General features: G+C 58.0%; 1 protein-coding gene across 1 annotated transcript; it reads right to left on the reverse strand.

The window, feature by feature from the left end:
* Window positions 1–9,614: 9,614 nt before the first annotated feature.
* On the reverse strand, window positions 9,615–14,681 carry LOC144676196 (interferon-stimulated 20 kDa exonuclease-like 2). The gene is made up of 3 exons (XM_078536682.1): window positions 13,988–14,681; window positions 12,765–12,965; window positions 9,615–10,034 (listed from the first exon to the last, which is right to left on the reverse strand). The coding sequence occupies exons 1-3, from the start codon at window positions 14,657–14,659 to the stop codon at window positions 9,921–9,923; spliced, it is 987 nt and encodes a 328-aa protein (XP_078392808.1). The 5' UTR covers window positions 14,660–14,681; the 3' UTR covers window positions 9,615–9,920.
* Between the last annotated feature and the right edge of the window lie 1,143 nt (window positions 14,682–15,824).

Here is a 15,824-nt window from a genome sequence, read left to right on the forward strand (position 1 = left end):
AATCCTCTAGGATTGTCCTGGAGTCCTCCAGAAATTGAAGACCAATCTTCCAGGGCACAGCGGAGCACAACCCTGGAGAAAAATCATTGGGGCATTTTCTTTTTTTTTAAATCTGTTCTTTTTCAAATTTTCTTTGAACTTTTCCCTTTACCAGATGTAAAAATATTGAAAATTGTGGGGGTGGGAATAAAGATAAAAGCAAAAAACTGTGGACGCTGTAAATCCAAAATAAAAATACCTGGAAAAACTCAGCAGGTCTGACAGCATCTGCGGGAGAGGAGCACAGTTAACGTTCCCAGTCCGTCGATGGAGTCCATACGATGGAGACCTTCTGAGCTTTTCCAGGTATTTTAATCTTTGGGGTGGGAATAAAGGCTGTTTGGCTGACAGTCAATTCAAGCATCATCCAAGGCGGTGATGAGTCCCTCTGCTTTCTGACTGGCGGAGTAAGGTACGAGGACAGACAAACGAATGGCTGGAGCAGGAGGAGGGGGACGAGTCCATGTGACTCAACCTCCGGGGACACATTCAAAGGCAGTTGGCAACCCGACAGCGAAGGCACATTCAAGGGTCTCATCATCGAGGCTTGCGTTTCCCTAGCGTCCATCACAGACTCAGGACCCCTCAAAGTGCTTTCGGAGTCCCTCGCGGGGTGAGGGTCGCTGCTCCCGGGGGTGGCCGACGTGTGCACAGCAAGATCCCACAAATTGCAATGGATGAGCAGACAGTGGTTGAGTGCTGGGGTGGGGGTCAATCTTTCGCCCTACAAGGGGGGTGCTCACCAGCACGGTCGGGGGGTGGGTGGAGGGAGTGGAGCTGGATGACTGCCCCATCTTGGAGGAGCCGAGGTTCGTTATCTGCCCAGCCTTTCGTGTCGTGAGATGCTTTGTGGCGGCCGGCAGTTCAGGTCGGTGGTGCATCACAGAGGGGGGCCATCGCACTCGGTATAAAGGCCATTGGGGAGTATTCAGGAGTCCACAACAAACACCCGCAGCCCAGGGGAGACTCCCCCCCCAGTCACCCAGGGACCAACCCGTGCCAGTTTCTCACTGTTTTCGATTGTGGGGTGTGCTGCCAGGGGGTAGTTCAGGCCCTGGAGGTAGACCCCTGAAGCCCCCTAAAACTAACTTGCAGCCAGTCCTGTTCACCCATCGCCCAATGCTCACTAAACACACCTCACTTTTAAAATTCACATCCTTCTTTTCAATTCCCTCCATGACCTCGTACCTATCTCTGTAACCTCCTCCAGACCCTCCCTATCTCTGTAACCTCCTCCAGACCCTCCCTATCTCTGTAACCTCCTCCAGACCCTCCCTATCTCTGTAACCTCCTCCAGCCCCTACACCCCTCCCTATCTCTGTAACCTCCTCCAGACCCTACACCCCTCCCTATCTCTGTAACCTCCTCCAGACCCTCCCTAACTCTGTAACCTCCTCCAGCCCCTACACCCCTCCCATTCTCTATAACTTCCTCCAGCCCTGACACCCCTCCCTATCTCTGTAACCTCCTCCAGACCCTCCCTATCTCTGTAACCTCCTACACCCCTCCCTATCCCTGTAACTTCCTCCAGCCCCTACACCCCTCCCATTCTCTATAACTTCCTCCAGCCCTGACACCCCTCCCTATCTCTGTAACCTCCTCCAGCCCCTACACCCCTCCCTATCTCTGTAACCTCCTCCAGCCCCTACACCCCTCCCTATCTTTGTAACCTCCTCCAACCCCTACAACCCTCCCTATCTCTGTAACCTCCTCCAGCCCCTACACCCCTCCCTATCTCTGTAACCTCCTCCAGCCCCTACAACCCTCCCTATCTCTGTAACCTCCTCCAGCCCCTACACCCCTCCCATTCTTTATAACCTCCTCCAATCCCTACACCCTTCCCTATCTCTGTAACCTCCTCCAGCCCCTACACCCCTCCCTATCTCTGTAACCTCCTGCAGCCCCTACACCCCTCCCTATCACTGGAACCCGTTTCAGCCCCTACACCCCTCCCTATCTCTGTAACCCCCCTCCAGCCCCTACACCCCTCCCTATCTCTGTAACCCCCCTCCAGCCCCTACACCCCTCCCTATCTCTGTAATCTCCTCCAGCCCCTACACCCCTCCCTATCTCTGTAACCTCCTCCAGCCCCTACACCCCTCCCTATCTCTGTAACCTCCTCCAGCCCTTACACCCCTCCCTATCTCTGTAACCTTCTCCAATTCCGGCCTCTTGCGCATCCCCCGATTCCCATCGCTCCACCATTGGCGGCCGTGCCTTCAGCTGCCTGGGGGGCCCTGAGCTCTGGAATTCCCTCCCTCAACCTCTCTGTCTTCCTCCTCCTTTAAGACGCTCCTCAAAACCGACCTCTTAACCTCCTGTCCCTAATGCCTCCAAACGTGGCCCCAGGGTCAGATTATACTGGGCAATGCTCCTGTGAAGCGCTGTAGGATATCTTACCATGTTGAGGGTGCTATAGAAATGCAAGTTGTTCCTTGGGGGGGCGGGGGGGGGGGAAATGGAGGAGGTTACAGCAAGGGGGAGCCAAGACCATGAAGGTGGGGGTTGAGGGTCTGTGGAGGGTTATACTTTAAAACGTGACTGAGATTTTTAAAATCGAGCAGCAGACTGGCAGAGGAGCAGGGCATCGGGAAATACCCCTCCCCAGAGGCAGACTGTGGCTACCTCTCAGTGAGAGCTGAAGACACTTCACCAACGCAAAATAAAGGCCGATTAATGGATTCCGGACTGGGAAAAGGACCGGAATTAACTGAAGCCAGCCAGACAACTCATCTCCGTGTGATCCCTGACTAAATAATCAACTCCCCTTGATGGCACCATTCAGTGAGGTGACAGCCAGAACAGACAGGCTCTGTTCTCTCTGGTTCCAGACTAATTCACTCGTTCACGTTGCTAGCCCCCTACCCCCTGTGTCCACAACAGACAGGGGGGGGCCCTCCTGCATTGACATTTTTTGCTTTTTTAAACCTCACCATGTGGGCAGTCCCTCAGTGAGCATTTCCCCACAACACACACACACAACCCCCCCACCAGCACCACTGAGTCAGCAAGTTGCTCTGGACACTTGAGCACAAAATGCAGGCCAGCGCTGAGGGAGTGCCGCACTGTCGGCGGGTCAGTACTGAGGGAGTGCCGCACTGTCGGCGGGTCAGTACTGAGGGAGTGCTGCACTGTCGCAGGGTCAGTACTGAGGGAGAGCCGCGCTGTCGGAGGGTCAGTACTGAGGGAGTGCTGCACTGTCGGAGGGTCAGTACTGAGGGAGAGCCGCGCTGTCGGAGGGTCAGTGCTGAGGGAGCGCCGCACTGTCGGAGGGTCAGTACTGAGGGAGCGCCGCACTGTCGGAGGGTCAGTACTGAGGGAGCGCCGCACTGTCAGAGGGTCAGTACTGAGGGAGCGCCGCACTGTCGGAGGGTCGGTACTGAGGGAGTGCTGCACTGTCAGAGGTCCGGTACTGAGGGAGCGCCTCATTCAACCTCTCCCAGCCCTGGCCTACACCCACTCCCCCAGGCCACGCCCCCTCCCCACTCGCCTTCCCCGCTCATCCACAAGTCCGCTGTCAGCAAAAGGAACTCTCATTGGTCCCCGGCCTTTCACCCCTCAGGACATCCCAAAGTGATTCACCACCAGCGAAGGACTGCTTTTGAACTGTGATCACTGTTGTGATGTAGGAAACACAGCTGCCAATTTGTGCACAGCAAGATCCCACACACAGCAATGTGATAATGACCCAGACACCAGACAATGAAGTGTTTTTTTTAAGTGTAGTCGCTGTTGTAATGCAGGAAATGTGGCAGCACTTCCTCAGTACTGACCTTCCGACAGTGCGGCTCTCCCTCAGTACTGACCCTCCGACAGTGCGGCTCTCCCTCAGTACTGACACTCCGACAGTGCGGCACTCCCTCAGCACTGACACTCCGACAGTGCGGCACTCCCTCAGCACTGACCCTGACAGTGCGGCGCTCCCTCAGTACTGACCCTCCGACAGTGCAGCGCTCCCTCAGTACTGACCCTTCGACAGTGCAGCACTTCCTCAGTACTGACCCTCCGACAGTGCGGTGCTCCCTCAGTACTGACCCTCCGACAGTGCGGCACTCCCTCAGTACTGACCCTCCAACAGTGCGGCGCTCCCTCAGTACTGACCCTCCAACAGTGCAGCGCTTCCTCAGTATTGACCCTCCAACAGTGCGGCACTCTCTCAGTACTGACCCTCCAACAGTGCGGCGCTCCCTCAGCACTGACACTCCGACAGTGCGGCACTCCCTCAGTACTGACCCTCCGACAGTGCGGCACTCCCTCAGCACTGACCCTGACAGTGCGGCACCCCCTCAGTACTGACACTCCGACAGTGCGGCGCTCTCTCAGTACTGACCCTCCGACAGTGCGGCTCTCCCTCAGCACTGACCCTGACAGTGCGGCACTCCCTCAGTACTGACCCTCCGACAGTGCGGCACTCCCTCAGTACTGACCCTCCGACAGTGCGGCGCTCACTCAGTACTGACCCTCTGACAGTCAAGCTGCCGTCACCAAGCCTGACCACCACCCAGTCCCCTCCCCCTCTCCGCCTCCTTTCCCTTCAACACCGGGCGAGCAGAAAGATCAAGGAGGAAGGTCTGAGGTGCAGGGGCAGCTTAGCAATGAGGCACTGCATCCTCTCACACTCAGCGAGGACGTTAAACGCTGCATGGGGGAGGAGAGTGGGGAGAGAGTCGGGAGGCGGAATCCAACCAGCGACGTCAGTAAGCACAGGGAGTGTGCAACACACTTCCCAGCCCCAGCCCCAATAGGTTGGATCATGCTGCAGACCTCATCCTCACAGCAAGCCTCAGTAATGGGAGCCAATCTGATGCAGCGGGCTAAGCGCCCATTTTGAGGTTGAGAGGGAATCTAACTATCTCCCCTTGACATTCAATGGCATCACCATCACTGAATCCCCCACTATCAACATCCTGGGGTTACCATTGGCCAGAGACTGAATTGGACCAGCCATATAAATACTGTGGCTACAAGAGCAGGTCAGAGGCTGGGAATCCTGCGGTGAGTAACTCACCTCCTGACTCCCCAAAGCCTGTCCACCATCTACAAGGCACAAGTCAGGAGTGTGATGGAATACTCCCCACTTGCCTGGATGAGTGCAGCTCCCACAACACTCAAGAAGCTCGACACCATTCAGGACAAAGCAGCCCCGCTTGATCGGCACCCCATCCACAAACATTCACTCCCTCCACCACCGACGCACAGTAGCAGCAGTGTGTGTACCATCTACAAGATGCACTGCAGCAACTCACCAAGGCTCCTTAGACAGCACCTTCCAAACCCACCACCTCTACCATCTAGAAGGACAAGGGCAGCAGACACATGGGGAACACCACCACCTGCAAGTTCCCCTCCGAGCCACTCACCATCCTGACTTGGAAATATATCGGCCGTTCCTTCACTGTCGCTGGGTCAAAATCCTGGAACTCCCTCCCTAACAGCACGGTGGGTGTACCTACACCACAGGGACTGCAGCGGCTCAAGAAGGCGGCTCACCCACCACCTTCTCAAGGGGGCAATTAGGGATGGGCAATAAATGCTGGGCCCAGCCCAGCGAAGCCCACATCCCCGTGAAAGAAAATAACAAAAAAATGTGAGTGTGAAAACGCCACTGCCAAACATTGTAGCGCCAGAACCTTCTCCAGACCCGAGTGAAGTGGTTCGATGGGGCGGCTCCCCAACCCCAGCTTCCCCATGATAGGGGAACCGAGAAATAGGCGCCCTGAGAATGAATTAAAACAAAAACCAAGCAGGCGCTCCGGGCACTCACGCAAAACAGGACATTAAGGCCAGGTACAGCTCCAAATTTCGATGTGGCTCTCCTAGTCGAAATTCTCTTCGAGACGGGGGGGGGGGAAAAAATAACCCATTGTAAAATACAGAGTGATCTTTTTTTTTTGTTTAAAAACTTTCATTTGTAAAATACTGTACATTGAACTCGAAAGCACGCCAATCCAAACCCTGGCGTGTGCGAGATTTGTCAGTCCTGGTGTTTTAAAGGGATGTGGGTACCTTTCCCATCCCCTGACCTTCATCACCTTCATTTTCATCGCGAGCTTTGAAGGGGTGTCCGGGCACCTCGCTCGGGCTCCGGCGGAGTCGGGGGGGCTAGTTATGGGTGGCGCACGTCAGACAGCGTCGGTGTCACACGGTTAAGTATTCCCCCTCCCCTGACTGTCCCCCGCCAACGGTGACAACTCTGAACTCAGCCAGTGGCAGACACGCTTCCTCTGGGATGGGGAGGGGGAAGGGGGGGGTCAGACAACCCTGCTGTCGGCCGGGTTATTTGTGCCTGTAAGACCGCGCAGTGTGACCTGTGTCTCTTCCCCACCTTCGGTGCTGGGTCATGGAGGGTGGGTGGGGGTGTGAGTCCCCCCCCTGTTACAGGAGGAACTTTCTACAGCGCCCTTCACCACCTCAGGGACGTACAGCGGCGCCGCCCGGTAGGTTTTTCTGAAGCGCGGTCGCCGTTGCGGTGTGGGAAACGCGACGGCCGATCTGCGCACAGCAAGATCCCACTAACAGCGACGTGATAACGACCCGGATCGTCTGGGTTTTTTTTTTTCTCCTTTTTGTTGCAGCGATGTCGGTCGGGGGAATAAGCGCTGGTCCCCGGGACATCGGGCCACACCCACCCTCCTCCGCTCTCCGTCCGATAGCAGGCCGCGGGATCGTTTACATTCGCTCGAGGGGGGCAGGCGGGGAGCCTCGGTTTCACGCCCCCCCCCGCCCGACAGTGCGGCACTCCCCTCAGCGCTGGCGCTGGGGACATCTCTTGGCGCGCGGATGGTGCGAGGGAGCAGCCGTAGGGCTGCCCACGGCTGACAGAGAGGGGAAGCCACGGAGACGGAAACCCAGCGGGTCACGGGCTGACTTGCTGGAACCATCTACTCCACCGCCCTCCGGCTGACCGACCCCCCAGCAAGAAATCTGAACCGGATTCCCCCGATCTGAGTCCTGTCGGCTGATGCAGGACGTGCTCAGCTCTCTCCCCGCCCCCGGGCCCCACCCAGAGCCCCTCGGTCCGCCGCACGTTCCCCACGTTCCAGTCTCACCGGGCGTCCCACCAAAGCGGCCGGCGGCAATACACCCCCAACCCAGCCACAGCTGCCTCCGGAAACAGCCACAGAGCCAGGGGTCTCCCTGATTTAAGGTGCAACATTCTCCACACAGCCCGAGGGAGACGCCCAGTACAATGAGGTTAAAAGGTTCTTTTTTTTTTTTTGCATTTTAAACAGAAATATAAAAAAACAGGCAGTGTGATCTACTTCATAAAAATGTCTTGCCTTCAGGAAAAGGTGAAACGGGGCAGGATTCTGCGATGTGTACATCGTATGGAGTGTGTGCGAGAGTGTGTGTGCGAGAGTGTGAGTGAGTGTGTGTGCGCGCGTGCACTTGTTTGTGTGAGTGAGAGTTGTACAGTGTGTGAAAGAGGGAGAGAGGGCGAGTGTGAGATTGAGAGAGAGAAATTGAGAGTGAGAGAGTGAGAGAGAGAGTGAGAGAAGAGTGAGAGTAAGTGAAGAGTGAGTGTGTGAGGGAGATCGAGAGAGTGGGAGAGAGGGGGCGGGAGAGAGGGGGCGGGAGGGAGAGAGGGGGGGCGGGAGGGAGAGAGGGGGGCGGGAGGGAGAGAGGGGGGAGGGAGAGAGGGGGGCGGGAGGGAGAGAGGGGGGCGGGAGGGAGAGAGGGGGGCGGGAGGGAGAGAGGGGGGCGGGAGGGAGAGAGGGGGGCGGGAGGGAGAGAGGGGGGCGGGAGGGAGAGAAGGGGGCGGGAGGGAGAGAAGGGGGCGGGAGGGAGAGAGGGGGGCGGGAGGGAGAGAGGGGGGCGGGAGGGAGAGAGGGGGGCGGGAGGGAGAGAGGGGGGCGGGAGGGAGAGAGGGGGGCGGGAGAGAGAGAGGGGGCGAGAGAGAGAGAGGGGGCGAGAGAGAGAGAGGGGGCGAGAGAGAGAGAGGGGGCGAGAGAGAGAGAGAGGGGGCGAGAGAGAGAGAGGGGGCGAGAGAGAGAGAGGGGGCGAGAGAGAGAGGGGGAGAGAGAGAGAGAGAGGGGGCGAGAGAGAGAGAGGGGGCGAGAGAGAGAGAGGGGGCGAGAGAGAGAGAGGGGGCGAGAGAGAGAGGGGGCGAGAGAGGGGGCGAGAGAGAGAGGGGGCGAGAGAGAGAGAGAGGGGGCGAGAGAGAGAGAGAGGGGGCGAGAGAGAGAGAGAGGGGGCGAGAGAGAGAGAGAGGGGGCGAGAGAGAGAGAGAGGGGGCGAGAGAGAGAGAGGGGGCGAGAGAGAGAGAGGGCGAGAGAGAGAGAGGGGGCGAGAGAGAGAGAGGGGGCGAGAGAGAGAGAGGGGGCGAGAGAGAGAGAGGGGGCGAGAGAGAGAGAGGGGGCGAGAGAGAGAGAGGGGGCGAGAGAGAGAGAGGGGGCGAGAGAGAGAGAGGGGGCGAGAGAGAGAGAGGGGGCGAGAGAGAGAGAGGGGGCGAGAGAGAGGGGGCGAGAGAGAGAGAGGGGGCGAGAGAGAGAGGGGGCGAGAGAGAGAGAGGGGGCGAGAGAGAGAGAGGGGGCGAGAGAGAGAGAGGGGGCGAGAGAGAGAGAGGGGGCGAGAGAGAGAGAGGGGGCGAGAGAGAGAGAGGGGGCGAGAGAGAGAGAGGGGGCGAGAGAGAGAGAGGGGGCGAGAGAGAGAGAGGGGGCGAGAGAGAGAGAGGGGGCGAGAGAGAGAGAGGGGGCGAGAGAGAGAGAGGGGGCGAGAGAGAGAGGGGGCGAGAGAGAGAGGGGGCGAGAGAGAGAGGGGGCGAGAGAGAGAGGGGGCGAGAGAGAGAGAGGGGGCGAGAGAGAGGGGGCGAGAGAGAGAGAGGGGGCGAGAGAGAGAGAGGGGGCGAGAGAGAGAGAGGGGGCGAGAGAGAGAGAGGGGGCGAGAGAGAGAGAGGGGGCGAGAGAGAGAGAGGGGGCGAGAGAGAGAGAGGGGGCGAGAGAGAGAGAGGGGGCGAGAGAGAGAGAGGGGGCGGGAGAGAGGGGGCGGGAGAGAGGGGGCGGGAGAGCGAGAGGGGGCGAGAGAGCGAGAGGGGGCGAGAGAGAGGGGGGCGAGAGAGAGAGAGGGGGGCGAGAGAGAGAGAGGGGGCGAGAGAGAGAGAGGGGGCGAGAGAGAGAGAGGGGGCGAGAGAGAGAGAGGGGGCGAGAGAGAGAGAGGGGGCGAGAGAGAGAGAGGGGGCGAGAGAGAGAGGGGGCGAGAGAGAGAGGGGGCGAGAGAGAGAGAGGGGGCGAGAGAGAGAGAGGGGGCGAGAGAGAGAGAGGGGGCGAGAGAGAGAGAGGGGGCGGGAGAGAGAGAGGGGGCGGGAGAGAGAGAGGGGCGGGAGAGAGAGAGGGGGCGGGAGAGAGAGAGGGGGCGGGAGAGAGAGAGGGGGCGGGAGAGAGAGAGGGGGCGGGAGAGAGAGAGGGGGCGGGAGAGCGAGAGGGGGCGGGAGAGCGAGAGGGGGCGGGAGAGCGAGAGGGGGCGGGAGAGCGAGAGGGGGCGAGAGAGAGAGAGAGGGGGCGAGAGAGAGAGAGAGGGGGCGAGAGAGTGGGAGTGTGTGTGTGTGTGTGTGAGCGAGAGACAGTATGCATGAGAGAGTGTGTGTGTGACTGTGAGTGTGCGCGTTTTGTATGCATGTGTAAGAATCTGTTTCTTTTAATATAAAAACACAACTTCAGTACTTTATAATCCCTCAACCCTCTTAGCATCAGTCCGCTTGCTATGTCCCATGTCTATGTATCGTCCGTGCCTGAGTTGCCATCTTCAGGGTAAGTTTCCGATACTGGCCTGTTCCTGCTCTCAGAGAGGAGGGGGAGTTCTGACATCATCACAGGCAGGAGGCTCACTGGTGTTCAGGGGGGGTGGGGTAACTCTGCCCCTCACGCCCACCCTCCACACGCCTGCTACTTCTGGCCCGGCTGTCCTCCAACCTCACGCTCTAACTGAGCTTCCACCAGTTTGTAGAGCTCCATGGTGGCACGGGCGTCTTCCACCGACGAGTGTCCCTGTTTCCCCACCTGAGGAGAGATCAGACAGGAGAGAGCTTGAGAAAGGGCCGCGCCGAGCCACACAGCACAAAGAACTGGCCACTCGGCCCATCGTACCTCTGCCGCCACTTCGAAAGATCTATCCAATGGGTCCCCACTTTTCCCGGAGCCCTGCATACTTTTCCCCTTACAGGAGTTTAAAACTGGAAATGCAAAACTGTTTAGATGGAGTCTATTGTTTCAACCATTCAATGTGAAGATTGTTCACACTGCTGGTAAAGATAATGTGATCACGGATGCATTGTCCCGGGTGTAAATGACTGAAATAAGCATAAGGGGGAAGGATGAATGAATGTAAGTCTCGTGTTTTGTTGTCCATGTTGCACACACCTTGTGGTGAAACGCATTTTCGAAATGGCGTTTCATCTCTTTTAAGGGTGGAGGCACGTAAAGAACCTATTTTTTTTATTTTTCTTGGACTGTAAAACTTTAAAAACTACCATGGCTGCACTTGAAAGATATGTCCACTGGAACAGGAAGAGGAATATCTACAGTGTTGCTATCCTGGAACAGAATGTGCCATAAAAGTACATGATGGTGGCAGAAAGGAGTTCTGGACTAAGGGGAATTGCCTGACAACAGTATTTAATCGGCCCCTGACCAGGTGCCCAGGGTTTTGTGTAGTAACAGTGCAGGCGGTATAGCTCCAAGCCTGCAAAGAGGGAAGACCTAAAACTCCTCTCTCCTGTGTTTGTAAGATTCCAGTATTTGCGCCATAGTAACCAGCTGGCTATCCCTCACATCTCTATAACCTGCTTTCTCTGGAAACCCCTGTCAAGGGGAAAAGGGGAGAAATCACTAGTAAAGACATTGAAAAGCAAGTTTATTCAACCAGTGAACCACAGACTGAAAGTGCTGGGAGTCCACCTTGTGTCATCAACAACAAACTGCAATGAATCTGGAAGACATCAATCAAAGTCAACCCATCTAGTCCTGTACTCCGGATAGGTGCTATTGAGCTGTTTTATCTCACCCTTAAAATCCATGTTTTGTGTGTCTTACGTGAGTGTGTTTGTGTACAGGAGTTTAAGAAGGGGTAGAGTTTAAGTTATTGAGTTAGAAGTTAGCAGTTCATATCTCTTTCTTTTGCCGCTAGTTAAAGGCAATTTCAATAAAGTTATTTACTTGTTAGGCTTACACACCTGGTGCTCGTATTCTGTTAGCCTAAATTAAACAGTTAGGTAGAATTGGGGCAATCTGGTGGTTTGGTCAAACTGTAGCTCAGCTCAAAGCACCCTTGCCTTTGAATCAGAGGGTTGTGGGTTCATGTCCCACTCCCGGAAACCAAGAACTGTGATTGTACTCGAAAGAGTTGCAATCTGTGACTGATAACTCGAAAGAGTTTGTCACTGTTCAGGGAGGTGTCAGCTGTGGCTCAGTTCATAGCACCCTCGCCTTTGAATCAGAGGGTTGTGGGTTCATGTCCCACTTCCGGAAAACCAAGAACTGTGATTGCACTCGAAAGAGTTGTGACTGTTGATAACTCGAAAGAGTTTGTCACTGTTCAGGGAACAGTGGAGCTGGATATTACAGTGCGCTATCCCCAGTGAGTCGTGACAACACATGAACTGAAGTCCCTCATCCCGGGTCCCATTCTGGGAAAACCTCCCCCCGCACCCTCTCCGAGGCCTTGGCATCCTTCGCAAAGTGCGGGGCGCAGAGGTGGGCACAGTGCTCCAGCTGGGGATCAAACCAGACAGACTTAAAAACAAAATGATCCACGTCACCAAGAGACGGTGGGTCCTTGCATTACGCAGTGATGGGCATTACAACAATTAACATTTCTATGGCACCTTGAATGCAGTGAAACGTCCCAAGGTGCTTCACAGGAACAAAGTCTGACCCCGAGCCACCTCAGCAGGTGACCAAAAGCTCGGTCAAAGAGGTCTGTTTTAAGGAGCGTCTTAAAGGAGGAGGAGAGAGAGAGAGAGAGCAAGCGTGTGAGAGGGAGAAAGAGAGAGAGAGAGAGAGAGAGTATGTGTGGTGGAGAGGTTTAGGGAGGGAATTCCAGAGCTCAGGACCCCAGGCAGCTGATGGCACGGCCGCCAATGGTGGAGCGATGGAAATCAGTGCACACTCAAGAGGCCGGAACTGGAGGAGCGCAGAGATCTCGGAGGGTTGTAGGGGCTGGAGGAGGTTACAGAGATAGGGAGGGGTGTAGGGCCTGGAGGAGGTTACAGAGATAGGGAGGGGTGTAGGGGCTGGAGGAGGTTACAGAGATAGGGGTGTAGGGGCTGGAGGGGGTTACAGAGATAGGGAGGGGTGTAGGGGCTGGAGGAGGTTAGGGATAGGGAGGGGTGTAGGGGCTGGAGGAGTTTACAGAGATAGGGAGGGGTGTAGGGGCTGGAGGAGGTTACAGAGATAGGGAGGGGTGTAGGGGCTGGAGGGGGTTACAGAGATAGGGAGGGGTGTAGGGGCTGGAGGAGGTTACAGAGATAGGGAGGGGTGTAGGGGCTGGAGGAGGTTACAGAGATAGGGAGGGGTGTAGGGGCTGGAGGAGGTTACAGAGATAGGGAGGGGAGGAGGGATTTGAAAACAAGGATGGAGAATATTAAAACCAAGGCCTTGCTGGACTGGGAGCCAGTGTAGAGTCGCGAGCACGAGGGAGGTGATTGGGGGTGGGGGGGTGTGTGTGGAGACAGAGACCTGGTTCGCGTTGGGGTACGGCTGTCACCGGGGGTGCGGGCGGCACTGACCCACCTGGATGTCCCGATGAAGCAGCTGCTTTGTCAGTCGCTTCAGGGACACGGATTCCTTCTCGGGGAAGCCGGCCTTTCGGTTCAGGAGCGGGATCTTCGAGGTGTCCCGGGTCATCGACTGCGGGTGGAAGTAGTTGAGTGCCTTGAAGTCGTTGTGCACCGCGTGGCCGACCACAATCTTGCCGCAAAGGACCTTTAAAATCTGCAAAAACAAGTGGGGACGGGTCGTGAAAACGGTTGGCAAAACAGCCGACAGACTCATAGACCCACCCCCCCACCGCGCCTCAGGATTGGGCCTCGGAGGGCGGGTGGGGAGCAGGGCAGCCTCACCAGAACGATCCCGGGACCGAAAGGGTTAAATTCTGCGGACAGGTCGCACAGACTCGATGTGCATTCCCTCGAGTGCAGAAGATTAAGGGGTGACGTCATCGAGGGGTTAAAGCTGACTAAAGGATTCGGCAGGATCGATAGAGAGAAACTATCTCAACTGCTAGCGGCGGGGGCCCCCTCCCAGAACAAGGGGGTGGGGGGCACAGAACCTCAAAACCAGAGCCAGGGGTGATGTCAGGAAGCACTTCTTCACACACAGAGGGGAGTGCGAATCTGGAACTTTCTCTCCCCACCCTCCCCCCCACCCCACCCCACAACCCCCAAAAAAACCTGTCGAGGCTGAGGGGTCAATTGAAAATGTCAAACTGAGATTGATGGGTTTAGATTTTTGTTGGGTAGGGGGGGACTAAGGGTTCTGGGACCAAGATGGAGTTAAGATACAGGTCAGCATTGATCTAACTGAAGGGTGGACGGACTCAAGAGGGGCTAAATAGCCTCCTGCTCCTGTGCAACAGGCTCGAGGGGGGCTAAATGGCTTCCTCCAGTTTCGGTGTAATAGGCCCGAGAAGGGGGCTGACTGGCCTCCTCCTGTTCCTTGGTGACAGGCTCAGAGGGACTGAAAGACCTCCCTTGTTCTTGTGGAACAGAATTGAGGGGCTGAATGGGCCTCCTCCTGTTCCTGTGTAACAGGCTTGAGAAGGGGGGCTGAATGGGCCTCCTCCTGTTCCCGTGGTGCTCCTGAGTCAGCCCACTCCTCCGCACGGGGCAGCTGACAACCCCCAGCGCCGCGCGCCCACCGCTCCGCCCCACCCCCTCCCACAAATCCCAGCCCGCAGCCCACACGGCCTCCCCGCCCCGCACTGGCCGGGGAAACGTTGCCGGGAGAGGCCTTACCTCTTTCTGTGCCAGTTTGAAGGGCGTGGCGTTCTTCATGTGCTGCCTGCGGATGCCGCTCCAGCGGGTCCGGTAGTTGGTGATGGGGTTCGGGGGGAGGATGTATTTATCGTAGACCAGGTCTCCGTCGTAGCCGATGACGCTGCACCGCGCCAGCTCACTCCTCTTGCCCCCCTGGCCCGTGCCCACCATCTCGCAATCCAGGGCCACGCACTTGTAGGGCCGGGCCTTGCCGTTGCCGGTGGCGGGCGGCGAGGGGGGGCGCCTGGCGGGCGAGGGGGGGCGCTTGGCGCCGCGGGCGGGGGCCGGGAGGCCGCTCTGGCACTCGCCGAGGAGCAGGTCCCTCTCCGGCGGGCGGGTTGGGGGCCGGGAGGAGTTCGAAGGGGCCGCCTTCCACGGCCGGGCGGCCCCCTTGCCCGGCGGCCGGGCTCCGGGGGTCTCCGCCCCGTTGGCGACCCCGGCGCACGTGCCGGAGAGGGGCGCCCGGGCGGGCTGGGAGCCGTTGGGCCCCCTCCTCTCCGGCGCCGCCCGGGACCCCCGTTTCTTGATGAGGTAGCCTCTCCTCTCCAGGTAGGCGCGTCTCTTCAGGAAGCGCCAGTGCTTGACGTTGGGCTGGGCCGGCTTCTGGGGCTTGCCAGCGGTGAAGTCCAGGTTCAGCACGAGATCCGACATGGCGCGGGTGGCCGCGGGAGGGAGCAGCAGCAGCAGCCCCCACCCCCCCCACCACAAGCCTGCCACCTCGCCTAGGGCCGGTCCGGCGGGCAGCACAGGCACCAGCGACCCCTCCTCTCCAGGCTCCTTCGGGAGGCCCGACCGTCAGAGACCAACAGCAGCCATTTCGACACCTGAAATCGGGGCAGAAACGTGGGGAGGTCAGAACGGAGAGGGCCCCGGCCACCTGGAAACACCAAACGCTTTGCTCTAGGGAAGAGGAGGCTGAGGAGGGTGGGGGGGTGACCCGATCGAGGGCTTTAAAATTCTGAAAGGGTTTCGATAGGGTCGACGGAGACTACTTGTCGGGAGGGGAGGGGAGACCAGAACTAGGGGGGCCATCAATATAAGACACTCACTGATAAATCCGATGGGGGATTCAAGAGAAACTACTTCACCCAGAGAGTGGGGAGGACGTGGGACGCGCTCCCGCGGGGAGTGGGGGGAACGTGGGACGCGCTCCCGCGGGGGGAACGTGGGACGCGCTCCCACGGGGGGAACGTGGGACTCGCTCCCGCGGGGGGAACGTGGGACGCGCTCCCGCGGGGGGAACGTGGGACGCGCTCCCGCGGGGGGAACGTGGGACTCGCTCCCACGGGGGGAACGTGGGACTCGCTCCCGCGGGGGGAACGTGGGACGCGCTCCCGCGGGGAGTGGTCGAGGTGAATCGCAGAGATGGATTGAAGGGGGGAAGCTGGATAAACACACGAGGGAGAAAGGAATAGAAGGATATGGTGATGGGGGAAGATGAAGAAGGGGGTGGGAGGAGGCTCATGTGGAGCAGGAACACAAGCACGGAGCAGAAAGGCTTTATGTTGTAAATACAATGAATGCGCCACAACTTAAACAGAAATTTCCACCCCCTCTTCATCTCACCCCATCACCACATCCTTCTAATCCTTTCTCTCTTGAATACCCTTGACCAGAAGCTGAACTGGACCACCCATATAAATACTGTGGCTACAAGAGCAGGTCAGAGGCTGGGAATCCTGCGGAGAGTAACTCACTTCCTGACTCCCCAAAGCCTGTCCACCATCTACAAGGCACAAGTCAGGAGTGGGATGGAATACTCCCCACTTGCCTGGATGAGTGCAGCTCCCACAACACTCAAGAAGCTCGACACCAT

This window comes from Cetorhinus maximus, unplaced genomic scaffold (genome assembly GCF_964194155.1).
Source record: "Cetorhinus maximus unplaced genomic scaffold, sCetMax3.hap1.1 HAP1_SCAFFOLD_1417, whole genome shotgun sequence".
Lineage (NCBI taxonomy): Eukaryota > Metazoa > Chordata > Chondrichthyes > Lamniformes > Cetorhinidae > Cetorhinus > Cetorhinus maximus.

What these genes read in the sequence shown, in the direction of transcription:
- LOC144676196 (XM_078536682.1), bottom strand. Translation starts at nt 14,659, where the DNA reads ATGTCGGATCTCGTGCTGAACCTGGACTTCACCGCTGGCAAGCCCCAG. An exon ending in TCAAACTGGCACAGAAAGAG is followed by an intron (nt 12,966 to 13,987) that starts GTAAGGCCTCTC and finishes TTGTTTTTGCAG; the next exon opens with ATTTTAAAGGTCCTTTGCGG. An exon ending in TGCTTCATCGGGACATCCAG is followed by an intron (nt 10,035 to 12,764) that starts GTGGGTCAGTGC and finishes ATCTCTCCTCAG; the next exon opens with GTGGGGAAACAGGGACACTC.